The sequence below is a fragment of the Salvia miltiorrhiza genome, chromosome 3 (genome assembly GCF_028751815.1).
Source record: "Salvia miltiorrhiza cultivar Shanhuang (shh) chromosome 3, IMPLAD_Smil_shh, whole genome shotgun sequence".
Classification (NCBI taxonomy): Eukaryota; Viridiplantae; Streptophyta; class Magnoliopsida; order Lamiales; family Lamiaceae; genus Salvia; species Salvia miltiorrhiza.
This window is the reverse complement of record NC_080389.1, coordinates 19,929,378-19,944,344: the sequence shown is the minus strand read 5'-3', so window position 1 is coordinate 19,944,344 and position 14,967 is coordinate 19,929,378. Positions and strand designations below refer to the sequence as shown.

Sequence of the window (14,967 nt, the reverse complement as noted above, 5' to 3'; positions counted from 1 at the left end):
AACTCCGTCGACCAGATCGACCTTATTAACTATTTCCTTTATTTTTAATTACTTTTAATACGATTTTTCTTAATATTATTTGCTGACTTGAGCATCGGAGGCCCAATTCCATCGACACCCCCCGGTGCTCTAAGAAGGGCTCTAACGTTGTTCGTGTTTCAGGTTGTTAGTGCCCATCGTACCGCACGACCCCGACGTCCTTATCCGTAGTTGTTGGATTCATCCCCAACAGTCCCAACCAAGTCTAAGGTAATAAACGCAACAACACTGCTAAGTTTACTTTCCTCGCTTCTCTTCTGTAGCAATGTCCTTCGTACAATCTTCATAAATAAAGCACTAAGGTCCAAAGCAAAATTCAAAGTCGCATGCCGAATCTCTAAATAACATGCTTGTAAGCACGCCTCGCATATTATCAAGGGACGGGGAAGAAGAATACATATACTAAGGCCAACTCTATTAAAAAAAATTAAAGTACAATGTATACAGGATTGACCATAGTCCTGTCAAAGCCTAGACAACGCTGAAAAGGTCAAAATAGCGAAATATACGAAGCATTCAAAGAACAAAGCCGAAACGCACGAAATAATCAAAGCCAGAACGCTCCAGGTATCCCGAAGTAATAAACAAAGCGGAACAAGGTCCCCAAAGTACCAAACATGCAAGATCGATCTTCTTAACTGTCAAAGATACTGGTGGACGTCGTTTTCCACCAAATAATTCATGCAGAATTATCAAGAACTAACTAGTATAATGACAAGCAGGGTCGATCCCACAGAGAGTAGGTAAAATCATTCAATTCCCTAAAATCTATAATTTTGGTGATGCCACCACGCCTTAAATTTTGAGAAAATTAATTATAACTATTACTCAAATAACAATCTAGAAATTAATTAATAAAAGGTAACTCGGCTCGAATAAATCCATATCAATTTAAAGCTCTGATCATCGAAGCAAAGATTAATTAATCCCTATCAATCAACCAGTTATAGGATACCGTGAAACGCAACGCACGTACCCCAATTCCTACTTACTGTATCGATAAACAGTTGGAGACGCCAGACCTGCTTATTTCCCTTATTAAAATATAACCTAGCTGGAGACGCCAAACCTAGATTTAATATTCTAATAGCATTAAGATGAAGGAACCCAGTTTAGATAAATTATCCTAGATACGCTAGTAATAATTAATCTACCAATTTATTCCTACTACGAACACGGTAGTTTTATCACTAATTAGCCATATTCCAACAATTACGGATTGGAGGTGCTGATTGACTGTAATCCAATTAAATCTAAATTGATCAGGCTTAAATAAAATCAGAATTATCTTTAAACACAAGGAATTAATCGGAATCAATAGGAATCAATTATATGCTCAATTAGGTCTCACAGATTATTAAATTAATACTTCATTATTTTCGCCGAATTAAAGATTTAACCACACATAATTAAAACTAGAACAATAAAATAAATTGAAGCAAACATTTAATAAATAAAATATGGAATAAACGAAATAGACAAACTAATTAAAATAAGAAATTAACCACAACCACCACTTGGAATTATGGATGAATCGGATCTACCAACTTGAATAGCTTCAAAAGTCAAACTCTAAATTCTCCCCAAGCCTCTTCTCGAATTTTGCACCTAAAGCAAACTAAAAGCTAAAACTAATTAACTCTAATCTAATGTGATATATTTGATAAGTGGCGGCTGCCCACAAATAAAATACTTAAAGAAATAAAATCCTCTCCAATCTCTACAATGCAGCCGCCCTAACCTCCAAAAAACATGGGCTTATCGGCCTTTTCAAAATATAAGCTTCAAAATATAATTAAAGCACGAGTGTTGGGCCTAATTAAATGTAGAATAATTAATCCAAGGCCAATCTCTAAACTCCTCCAAAATCAACTCTAATCTTCATCAAATCTTTAACTTTTTCCGACTTCCTCCATCCACGAGCCTTCTTCCACACTTCATCTAATTCATGCGCCAAAATATCGCAAACCATGTAAAATCATATAAAACCATGGCAAAACACACACTAAACTAAGTAACTAAAATACACACATCAGATACGAAGGACCAACCCAAAGGAAGCCAAAGACAAAACTTTAAAGACAAGCGTCGTTCAAAGCCATCCATAAAATTAATAAAGATTATTACAAGTAATCAAATAGTATCATAAAAAGGGAAAAACACAAAAATTTACCCGTAAAAGCACCATTGAACAATGTGATCCTAAAAATAGCGTTGCGCTAAAAGAAATCCTCGGAAGATTATGAGAAAACCAGAACCACCACGTCCACCTCCCGAACAACAGGAGTATCAGTCGAAGAAGACGAGGGGCCCACATTAGAGTAAACCCATGATCTCTTTAGGCCAGCCTCCTTCTCAAAAACATCTGCCTCCCGAGCTATGCGGGCTCAATCTATTTCAGACTCATAGGATTGAAAACGGACCTCCAAATCAATGTTTCGGGCCTTCAAAATCTCAAGCTGCATCTGTAGCTCACTCAGTTGTTTCCCGACCGCGAGCAGCTCTTGGTCACGTTGTGCTAGGCTCACTTTGGCTGTGGCCAAAGCCTCTTGCAATCTTTGCTCTTCCTCGCTCAGCGAGAACGAGCTCGATGGTGCATACTGTCGAGGCCTCTTGAGGGAAAGAGCCTCGAAAAATGCAATGCCAAAAATAACAGGGCTGAAAGAGTGACCCGCCATTTCCTTAGGAGGGTCATCGACATCAAGAACCGCCAACCCGGCTCTTATCGGCTAGCCATCATCTGACAAGGAAAAGCAACCAAGCGCATGAATGTTAGAAAATAACACAAACATAATGGAAAGAAAGCTTCAACAAAGGATTACCAATCAAACGAACATAGAAGTAGTCAAACAGCCCCGAGGCAGCTAGAGCCTAATCATCAAGAGCGATCCGCTCCAAAGGGAAAGGACTCATTTCCGAGTAAATGGAAAGTCGGTGGAAGAGCTGCTTCACATGATCGCAGGGCTTAGTTCCAAGAACAACGGGATCCTCCTTCACACTCTGCCAGCAAGTGGCCGGATACCAAAGTTCATGCTCCAATCCCCTTCATGCACTTCAACAAAAAAGAAATGAGACTGAAAGTCTCGGTCACGACCTTTGAAACGATCCAGAAAATAAAGGTTGTATTCAAGCAAGGAAGAGAAACAATAAAATATGCCAGAATGCTTCAACGACTGAGTTTCATAAAATACACGAGCAGTGTTCTCGACCCCGTAAAAATGAAGGATAGTGTGAAAAGTCAAAGCGCGGCGAGAAGATCAACCGTCCCCACGCGCGAGGATGTGACTCAGCTTACGTCACAATTTCAGACGTGATTTAACTCTGATTAAAAAAGTAATCATCAATTATCAAAACCAATACTGCATACTTGGGAAAAGGGAGAATTAGCGCTGTTAGTGGAAAAGTAACCCTGCATTTGTCAAAGTATCCCCTCCTATATCAACGGATCCTCCCCGAGAAGGTAAAAACATGGAAAATAAGTTCAAAGATCCGACTATGGTCATCTTTACTAAGACTCGCTAGTCTAGCTAAAACACCCACCGGACGTGTTTCGACTAGACTAGGGGGAGGGGCTGATGAGGACAAAAATATGCATTCCTATAATATCGGAGGAGAGCAACCGAACGTAGAAGAGATCTCCTGAAGACAGCGCCAAGGCTCAAAACAGTTAAACCCAATTTGTTGGAGATGATCTTATCCCAAGAGAGTCTAATAATCACAACTAACCAAGACCGAAGTCGGGATCAACGCAAAGACATAGGATAAATATGAAGAATTATAGTCCTACTCTAAGTCTAAATAGAGTCCTTTTTCTACTAAGATTCATAGTTATTTGCCTATAAATATATGTAAAACCCTAGTGTAAGATCATCTCCAATCATTATTTTGCTTGTTCTCATAGTCTTACGCACAAATTAATACAAAGTTCTACGTTTCGATATTCTTCCTCGTGTTCTTGTTACTTTTCTTACAAGGTGTTATTTTTGGGGACAACAGTTTTCATGAATTAAATTTGACAATAATTAAAAACTAAATGTTGAAACAATTGTCTCTTAGGATATGATCTTATTGTATTTATATAAATAATTTATAGTATTACATATTCTTTTATTTATAAAAAACAATATTTGATATAGATCTTAAATAAAATATTATAATAAAATCTTTAATTTATTATAAAAAAAATTAAAGCTAAATTTAAAATAAATAAATTATTAATATTTTAATTTTTGAAATATATTTTTCCTCTTTCTTATCTTTTCTCTCTCCTCTCCATTGTTTTCTCACGCACTCCTCACTCTCTTTTTTTTTGGATTATCTTTTGTCTTTCGCTTTTTTTTTCTTCTCTCCACTTTCTTTGTAACCGATTGGATAACTTTTTATATATATATATATATATAATTAACGGTATTAAATAAATAAATTTAAAGACCGTGCCACAGGGGACTCAAACTCAAGATCTTTGGCATTGGGCATTAACCCCTTACCACTTGGCCATAATCCCTAATTGTTAATTATAATTACAAGTTTGCCATAAAATTGGCGGTAAAAAGATTGATATAAAAATTTGGTGTTTCATATATATATATATATATATAGGGAGAGGTTCAAGAAAGAACCATAAATAAAAAAAGAACGGAGAATCATTTTCAGCCATTCGATTATCAAGATCTACGGTGAATGTATTATCTTGTTGTATGAATGCAGATCTTGGATTCGAATCCTGAATGGAGCAATTTTTTATTTTTTATTTTTTTAGTACATTAATTTTAACAGCGAATGCATTAATTTTTACAGTGAATGCATTAGATTTGATGGTTCTCACGTTCTCACAAATAATGTAGTTCTCTCTAGAACCACACCCTATATATATATATATATATATATATATATATATATATTTCCTAAAAAAACTTATGAATTACATACATATCATGTCATGTACTAGTATAAAATATGTGACATTTTTTCTACAAAATAGGCATTGAATTAAAGTTGTGGTTATAAACTCAAATCCGGCATTGTAATTTCTTTCACAGCGGTGGCTTCCGCTAACCACCACGGCGACCAACAGCTGCGTTTGGCTCTTCCGAATCCAAATCAGTGGTGAAGTATTCACAAGTCAAACCATATGTGTTGCATGCCTTATTTAATTACTTTATTTTTGTTTTTATCTAGCATGAATAACACGCTGTTCATGTAGTCCAAGTCCAAGAGTAGTAAAGTAGTTTTTGGAGATATTTTGGTTAGCAATACATTTTCTCTCTCTTCTCTCTCGAGAGAAACAATGTCCAAAGCAGACATACTGCTAAAAGCAGAAGAATTGGTGAAATTCAGCATGAAAGGAAACGATGCATCCCACGACGCCGCACACGCGTTTAGAGTGAGAGACCTCGCTCTCTTTCTTGCCCGTGAAGAGGGTTTCTCCGCTTCTCCCCATTCCATGCTTATCGTACGCTACTTTTCCTTTTCAATTGCTGAATTTATTTGCTTCAAATAGCGTATGATTAATTAGATGATTATTAGAAGATGATTGTCATTGTGCTTTCCGCTTTGCTTTCTGTTTTGATTTCGCGGCTGCTATTATTATTTGAAAAAGAAATGCTGCTGTGTTAAGATTATCTTGATTTTGAGGGATTCTACTATGTAGGTTGTAGTTGTAGCTTTTCATAAACTTGACCACCTTTTTCTTCCAATCTTAATTTTTCAAGATTATTTGTACACTGATATACCAACTTTAATTTTGATAACGAAAATACTTCATATTTCTGTATATATATGTACTAGTGTATCACCCGTGCGATGCACGGAAAGTATTATATGTATTATAAATTTTATAATATATTAATAAATATAAGTTTTAAAATTTATTACTTTTATTAAAAAATAATAAAATGTGAAAAACTTTCAAATATTGTTTTGTATATATAAGTTTTTGAAACTTTACGGTATTTGCAAATTTTTCAATTACGAAGAACGGTTGGATCAAATAATATATGCCCGCATTGGGCTCCCCCCACCCCCACCCCAACCAATTTCTTTCCACCCCATCAATCTGATAAAATATTTTTATTATTAAAAGTGTCATTTGTAATGTTTTATTTATTTTTACAAAAAATATCTTTTGCGAATGATTATTATTCACTTTTATAAAAATCACACAAGGATTATCACGACATCTAATATAATATAATATCTTTTGCGAATGATTATTATATTTTAATTGATTGAAATAATTATTGTTTATTTATTCATTTCAAGTTCATTATATATCGAATTAAATAGCTTTCAATGATCTTTAATTTAAGATGCATATATTATCCAAGATGAAACCACACAAAAACAATTAAATTGTGTTATGTGTCAGAAATAAATAAAATAAATATAAAAATATTACACACTCATAAATATCTTTCATTTAAGATGCATATATTATCCAAGATGAAACCACACAAAAACAATTAAATTGTGTTCTGTGTCGGAAATAAATAAAATAAATATAAAATTATTACACACTCGTTTTTAGAAATACGTCCACCCATATTACATAATAATTGACAATATCTTTTTAAAATAATATATATTAGCATATATTTTACTATATCGTCCATATTTTAAAAAAAAAAACCACTTTTCGGTTTTTATGTAGAGTATGATTTAATAATCAGTTACTTAGATAAGAGTATTGAAAAGGTATGTGTACATATATTTTTGTATACATTTTTTAGAAATACTATAATCAATTAATTGGATGAGAATTTTGAAGTATGTGTGCATGGATTGTAATTTATAATTTTTAAAAGAACTTAATTTTCAGTTAGTTGGATAAGAATATTGAGTTAGCGTTTCTATAAATTGTAATAAATTATTTTATAATAATTACATAATATAATTTAATAATTTATTTTTAATGTAAAATAAAATTTGAAAATTTAAAATATTAGAATTAAGAAAAAAAGTTGAAATATGATTCCTCATTTTAAGGAAAAAATCACTTCATAAAATATAGATTTTTAATATGTTAAAATCGAAGATTATCTCAACTTTCTCATTTTAAAGTTTTTTTTTTACATATTATATCGTATCAAATTAAATGTTATTTCATGACCAATAAAAATATGCTTTATCATTAAAATAAGAAAAAAGGGAAAAGAATTAAAAATTGAAATAAAATTCACAACAATACTAAGTTGACAGTTTTTTCCAATTGGCAGTTTTTTTTTTTCTTTTTTGAATTGAAAATTTTCGGCAGTTGTAGTAGCATGAATTATATTTTTTCATCTAATTCTAAAATTACCCTTCAAATTAAATTTATTGACATTTACTTAGCATTTAGTAAAACATGTATGTTGAGAGATGGTGTCTTCTTGTTGTTCAGGTGGAATTAGCTGCACTTCTTCATGATATAGGTAATTGTGCTTTTTCCCTTCAATTTCTTTTGAGAACAGGCTCCAAATTGGCTTCTACGTAATTTTTTTCCTTTCTTGTAGTCTAATTGACTTAAATAGATAAATGGCTCGCATTTCTCTTATTCCTCAGGGAAAATAACTCATCATGAGGATTGAAATACAACATTATATGCTTTTTAAGGGTGTGTTTGGTTTGAGGTAGAAGCAAGGGAGAATTGAAGCTCTCTTTATCATCTTATAACTCATTTGTTTTGACGCAATAAAAAAACCTGGCAAATGATATAAATTTTCGAGTAGCACCTTTTCTTCTTGAAAAATGTATAATTTTATATTTAAGAGATGATGAAATAATTTTATATCACCTTATGAGGATTAGATAAATATACTATCATCAAACCAAACAAGAAATAAAAAATGTAATCCCCACTTTAAGTGATAATTTATACATCATTATATTATCTCTTTGTATAGCAGGATAAAAAGCAAACACACCCTAATTAGTCAATTTTGTTATATTAAAAGGTACTAGTATTTGCACCCAATACCCATGTAATGCACGGAAAAAGTTTTTATATTTTTATATTTATATAAAATTGATACCAACTGATTAATTATCATGTCTATAAATATAATTAAAAATTTAATTTTAACTTAATATATTTGAGTTGAATATTAAAAAAAATAAAAGAAAATTCACAATAATAAAAATTGATATTATGAAAAGGTAAATAATAATAATAATAATAATAATAATAATAATAATAATAATAATAATAATAATAATAATAATAATAATAATAATAATAAAAGAAATATTCAAAAAGAGATGAGAGAAGGGAGAATTTTTTTTTTAAATTTTAATCTTTATATAAATATAATTTTTCATTTTAAATCAAATATTTACATAATATACTTCAAATTAAAGCCCTTATCGTGATCTTTAATTTGATATGCATATTAAATATTTTATAATAGGTCGAATTCCACAATTTTAGCAATAAATAAAATAAAATATAAAAAGAAAAATATTATTCATAAATAAACCTTCAATTTTATTATAACTACAAAATTATCACTCAATTTTAAAATTAATTTCAAATTGAAAACTTGAATTGTTAAAATATGAATATTGATTGGCGTATTGCTCATCGAACATTTATGGTAAGATCTAAGAGCTTATGAAAATGTTTTGGTAACACCCACATATATTATTGCAATTATAGCATAAATTGAGGATAATTATGTACAATTTTTTTATTTTTTATTTTTTATGCAAAAAGAATTAATAATGATTCTTCATTTCTCCAATAAATTACTTTGAAGTTAAGGAGATAAAATAGATGAGAGAGAATAGAATCAACCATTAAGCATCATACGAAATAAGAGAGGAAAGAGAAAAGAAAAAAATGATACTATATTTTTTTAAAATTTAAATAATTCTATCTTATTTGTATAAATCTAAGTTTGATTATTTTTTACTCTAAATTAAAGATTTTATCATAATTTTAAACTTAAGATACATATTAAATAGAAACAATAGGGCCGGATGACCCTATTGGTGATTGAAACTTAAATTTTGTCCACAAAATTTAAAATATCAATATTTGGCCATCTTTTATGTGCTCTACCTAATTTACCCTTTAACCCAATAGATCCAACAACTTCATTTGACCCGGATCCAGATTTAGGGATTAACCCATGCCTTGTCTACCCCCAGACCCCCGACCCCACCCACCCCCCACCCACCCACCCCAAGCCAAAAAAAAATTTTTTTTTTTTACTTCCCCTGCTTGTCTACCCCCCACACCCCCGACCCCACCCACCCCCCCCACCACCCACCCCCAAGCCAAAAAAATTTTTTTTTTTACTTCCCCTGCCTTGTCTACCCCCCAGACCCCCGACCCCACCCACCCCCCACCTACCCACCCCCCCCACACCACCCACCCCCAAGCCAAAATTTTTTTTTTTTTTTTTACTTCCCCTGCCTTGTCTACCCCCCAGACCCCCGACCCCACCCACCCACCCCCACCACCCACCCCAAGCCAAAAAAAAAATTTTTTTTTTTACTTCCCCTGCCTTGTCTACCCCCCAGACCCCCGACCCCACCCACCCACCCACCCACCCCCCGACCCCACCACCCACCCCCAAGCCAAATTTTTTTTTTTACTTCCTCTGCCTTGTCTACCCCCCGACTCCCGACCCCATCCACCCCCCCCCCCACCACCCACCCCCATAAGTGCTAAAAAGACCATTTTACTTTATTTTATTTTGGATTTTCGTTGGCACTTATGGCACTATTAGTGCCATAAGTGCCATAAAATAAAATAATAAAGTAAAATTTTTTGGCTTGGGGGTGGGTGGGGTCGGGGGTCTGGGGGGTAGACACTATTATATTATGTAAATGACACTGCCTGTGATTGACACTATTATATTATGTAAATGACACTGCATATAAATGACATTATAACATTGTAAATGACACTGTGTATAATTGACATTATTTAAAAATATAGATGACACTTCTTGTACTCCCTCCGTCCCATTGATCTTGTCCCGTATTCCTTTTTTGTTTGTCCCACTGATCTTGTCACATTTCTATAAATAGTACTCCTACTTTATCACTTTATCACTTTCTCTCTCCTACTTTATCATCTTCTCTCTCCTTCTATCTCATATTTTATCACTTTATTACACTATCTTTCCTACTTTATCTACACACTTAAAACACTACTAATACTCTCCTTAATAATCGTGCCGAAATCAAATGGGACAAGCTCAATGGGACGGAGGGAGTAATTGACAGTATAAGATTGTAAATGACACTATAAGATTGAAAATGACATTATAACACTTTAAAATGTTACAGTGTCATTTGTATAACCGAATAGTGTCAATTATAAGCAATGTCATTTGTATAACCGAATAGTGTAATTTACACGATTTGGGTTAGGATGCGGATTTGAATCAGGATGCAAGTTAGGGTTTGGATGCGGGTCAATCTGGTTGTACGGTACACCCGATTGTACCCAAGTTTTTGTGAATATCTTATACTCTCTATTTCCTAAATCTTTACATCTTGTCATTTTAGTTTGTCCCTTAAATCCTTATCCCTTCGATTTTAAGTACGTTACTCCACACAATCTCATAATAGTGCAATCCTTATTTCACTCACGACACATTCAATTAATTTATTAAAATTTGTGTCAGTCCCCATAAAATTAGACTATCTCCCAAAAGAATGTCTTTTTACTATTTATTTTTAAAATTTGTCAAATTTGATTGTTGAAGATATATTTAATATACTTCTTAAATGAAAGATCATAACAAATCTTTAATTCGGTGTAAAAATAATTAAAAATAAATTTAAAACAAAGAAGTTCTTATTATGTAAAGTTTGAAGGTAAACTTTTCTTCTCTCTCTTCTCTCATTTTTTCTTTGATTTTTATATTAATTTTATTCACTCACGACACATTCAATTAATTTATTAAAATTTGTGTCAGTCCCCATAAAATTAGACTATCTCCCAAAAGAATGTCTTTTTACTATTTATTTTTAAAATTTGTCAAATTTGATTGTTGAAGATATATTTAATATACTTCTTAAATGAAAGATCATAACAAATCTTTAATTCGGTGTAAAAATAATTAAAAATAAATTTAAAACAAAGAAGTTCTTATTATGTAAAGTTTGAAGGTAAACTTTTCTTCTCTCTCTTCTCTCATTTTTTCTTTGATTTTTATATTAATTTTATTTTGTACTCCCTCCGTCCGCCAAGATTATGTTACAATTACTATATCGGGCGTCCGCCAAAATTATGTCACTTTCCTTTTATGGCAATGGTCTCATCATCCTCTTTAATATTTTATCCTTATTAACACTCTTTATTTACAAAAAAACCACTCAAAATTCAATCTCAACCATGCATCTCATAAAGTGGTGGGACCCTTTCTCCACTACATCAAAATCATCACCAATTTTATTAAATCTCGTGCCCAAGCAAATTGCCATAATCTTGGCGGACGGAGGGAGTATTTTATAATTTTGTTAAAAAAATTAATAAAACATGTGCTATTTATGTTCATCTTAAATATAACCAATATACATGTGTTTATAGATACATAATAATAAATTTTCTTTTCGTATAAAAATAAAGAATTTATGCATCATAATTATGTGTTGGCATATTTTATCAAACAACACAAAAAATGTCTAAATTAAAATTTCAATAAAATATTGGGGCGTGTTATTGTCAACAAATGTCTAGGAAATATTACATGCATATTTTTCAATTTTATTTGTTGAAAATAATGATTAGATAAAAATGAGTTATCATAAATTTGTTATAAAATAAATAACATATTTGCACATTACGAATTTCAAACTTTGAAGAATTTCACTAAAATCTGATAAATTTGTATTATGTATAATTTATAAATATTATAGTGAAGAAAATAAAATAATATAATTGTAATATTTTTCACTAAGATTTGACATAAAATTATATTCTCTCCGTCCCGTAAGAGAGAATCACATATGAGATGACATAGGTTTTAAGAAAAGGTAATGTGTTGAGCGGTTGTGATTGAACTGATTGTGGGATTATGTAGAAATAAGTGGTTGTAGTTAGAAAAAGAAAGTGAGGTCACGTTCCAAAATAGACGTGATATTTTCTTATAGGTCGGAAGAAAATGAAAATATGATACTTTCTTATGGAATTGAGAGAGTATATATTATAGGAATTATATTTAATATTTATATTTTTGTACTGAAAATGTCACTTAATTTTTATAATTGTCGTGCATTGCACGGAGGGTGTATTAGTTGGTAGTATCGCTTAATTGAGTGAGTCTTGTGGGTAGTTGCTTATATAATTTGTTTCTCTCTTTTGGTTATACTTTCCATGTCCATTTGGACTTTGGAGTACATAGTTGTATATTTTGGTAGCTATAGTATGTGCTCTTTGCTATATCTCTATGTTTTTCTTTGCAAAGTAACTGAAATTTTCTCTTTCTTCCTTTTTTTTTTTCCCTGATAATTGCAGCGGACTATAAGTATATAAGGTTGGTGTTGTTCTTATTAACTCTGTTTTCATTACTCTGCCTGCTTAGTTATACACTACCATGACATATATCCCATCCTTTCTAGATCACTTTTTAATAAAAGGCCCCTAAATAATTGGAAAAAAATTATTTTCCCTTACTTTTAAGCTTGAAACTATCTTTACCCAGATTATGCAGTTCTTGAAATCAGACGCATTTTCACATGGTAAACTTATGATTTCAATTAAAATCTCCATGCATAGTGTGCGTGTGTTGGCCTAGTGGTAGGAGGTTGTTCGAATCCTTCGTTGTGTGGTCTTTAAATTTTTTTTATTTAATTATGTAATTTATTAAAAAAATAATAACTAAATAAAATCTCCATGCATATGTTTCTCCCTATATATAATGACTTTCTGTGAAGCTCTGTATAGCCAAAGGTTGATAGTGCTTTATCCCTTGCCTTTTTTCGTTATTCGTTCAACTCCAAATTGTCTCTCTTAATCTTTTAGTGTTATCAATGCTGTGATTCTTTCTAGGGATCCATCGGAAGAAAAAACTGTTGAGAAGTTTCTTGTAGATGAAGGAGTAGATGAAAATACGAAGACAAGTGTATTGAGCATAATAAAGGGAATGGGTAAGTAATTGTTCATTTTTGCGAATGCATGAATTGAAGTTGTGTGTTCTTGTACATTATGCATGCTTCTGGCATTTGGTGATTTTGAATTAGCATTGTTATGCTACATCAATATTTTCACGTTCCAAATGTAATCAGGCTTCAAGGAGGAGATTGGTGGGCTTAGAGAGAGTAGCCAATGCCCAGAATTTGGAGTGGTACAAGATGCTGATCGACTCGATGCAATTGGTGCAATAGGTATATATATTTGATTATTTACATTCCACTCAATTTCTGTTTCATGTATATATATATATATATATGCATGGGAGATTTCTTTCGATCTAGAATGTAGAAGTATGATTCATTTTCAATTTGTCATTGCTGGTTTAGGTATTGCTCGTTGCTTTACGTTTGGGGGAAGCAGGAACATTGCGCTCCATGATCCCCAAATAAAGCCTCGATCTGATCTGTCCAAGGAAAAGTACATGAACAAAGATGAGCAGACATCAGTGAACCATTTTCATGAGAAGCTTCTCAAATTGAAGAAGCTGATGAAAACTAAGGTTTGTTTGTTTGTTTGTTTTTGAATTGGATAGCAATATTCAGGCTGTGATATTGGGGCATAAAAAATAGGATGATAAATTGCAGGCTGGTGAGAGAAGGGCAGAAAGAAGGCACAAGTTCATGGAGGAGTTTGTGGAAGAGTTTTACCAAGAATGGGATGGGAGAGCTTAACCACCATGCATGCATGGGGTAGGTACACTTCCTTTCTCTCCATATTTTGCTCTCCAATTTCAAAATACACCAAACTCACTACATGTTAATGTTATGCAACAAAAGTTATTATGTTGGTTTTATCAATACGTGCACGGGACGAGCAGGGTTTTCTCTAGCTAGTGTTTTTTCTTCTGAATTTTCGCCTTGGGAGATTTTAATAAGGCTTGGCCCGTGAGTGATCGAGTTGTGATCTCCTAGATTTCTATAAGGATTTTATTGCTATTTTTATTCTCTTTTATTATATGAGACCATGTTCCTGAAGTGAAGGCTCGGCCCGTGAATGATCGAGTTGGATATATAGTAAAATTGTGAAGGAAAGTGGGAGTTGAAAATGAAGTTAGCACATAGAGAGATAGAGAGCTAGAACTTTAACTTATTCAGTTGCATTATTCAAGCAAGGACATTATTAATTAACCCATTGCTTTCTTCAATTACACACACAACCAGCTATGCTGGTATTGATAGTTTCACTTTCACAGCCACAATAAAAGAGTTGTTGTGATGAAAAAATTCAAATGATACGTTACATTGCAGACTGCCACAGACTGGTGCATCACATGACTTGTTGTCGCAATATAATTATTTATGCGTACACGTACGCACATAGACAAATATATGCAATGATATTTTTTCTTTTTCCCGAATTTACCCCTCCTATTCCTTTTTGGAGGAGACACCAACTGCAGAGCTTTTACTCTTACTGGAGTACTATTTAGTGTACAATTGTTTGGTGTGGGGATGGAAATTCCAATTGTTAATTCTAGATTTATGTAACAAAAATTACTATACTTCTCTTCCTAAACCATTTTGCATTTCACGATCAAGAAAATCTATTTTGTCAGCGGCACGAAGATTTCTCTCTTTTTTTTTTTTTTTTTTTTTGTCTTTATATATATGTGTATACTTTCTCCAAAATGGCTATATGGGTTGCAAAATTTGCATAGTAATTGGGCTGTTATGAAAGATTTCACTTTCGTTTGATGGACTTTCTGAATGTTTCTAGGTCTTTTTTGGTCCCCTTTTACACACTGATTTTCCTTCTAATATCTTCGAGGATCTTCCGAGTGTAAATTGTTGTTTTTTTAG

At 32.4% G+C, this 14,967-nt stretch overlaps 1 protein-coding gene across 1 annotated transcript; it reads left to right on the top strand.

Moving 5' to 3' along the window:
- Nucleotides 1-5,275: 5,275 nt before the first annotated feature.
- Nucleotides 5,276-14,142, top strand: LOC131018035 (uncharacterized). The gene is made up of 7 exons (XM_057946776.1): nucleotides 5,276-5,491; nucleotides 7,418-7,448; nucleotides 12,491-12,509; nucleotides 13,025-13,122; nucleotides 13,261-13,359; nucleotides 13,495-13,667; nucleotides 13,753-14,142. Exons 1-7 carry the CDS (start codon nucleotides 5,327-5,329, stop codon nucleotides 13,837-13,839), a joined length of 672 nt encoding a protein of 223 aa, XP_057802759.1. The 5' UTR covers nucleotides 5,276-5,326; the 3' UTR covers nucleotides 13,840-14,142.
- The last annotated feature ends 825 nt before the right edge of the window (nucleotides 14,143-14,967 follow it).

What these genes read in the sequence shown, in the direction of transcription:
- LOC131018035 (XM_057946776.1), top strand. Translation starts at nt 5,327, where the DNA reads ATGTCCAAAGCAGACATACTGCTAAAAGCAGAAGAATTGGTGAAATTC. An exon ending in GAGCATAATAAAGGGAATGG is followed by an intron (nt 13,123 to 13,260) that starts GTAAGTAATTGT and finishes AAATGTAATCAG; the next exon opens with GCTTCAAGGAGGAGATTGGT. An exon ending in AGAAGCTGATGAAAACTAAG is followed by an intron (nt 13,668 to 13,752) that starts GTTTGTTTGTTT and finishes GATAAATTGCAG; the next exon opens with GCTGGTGAGAGAAGGGCAGA.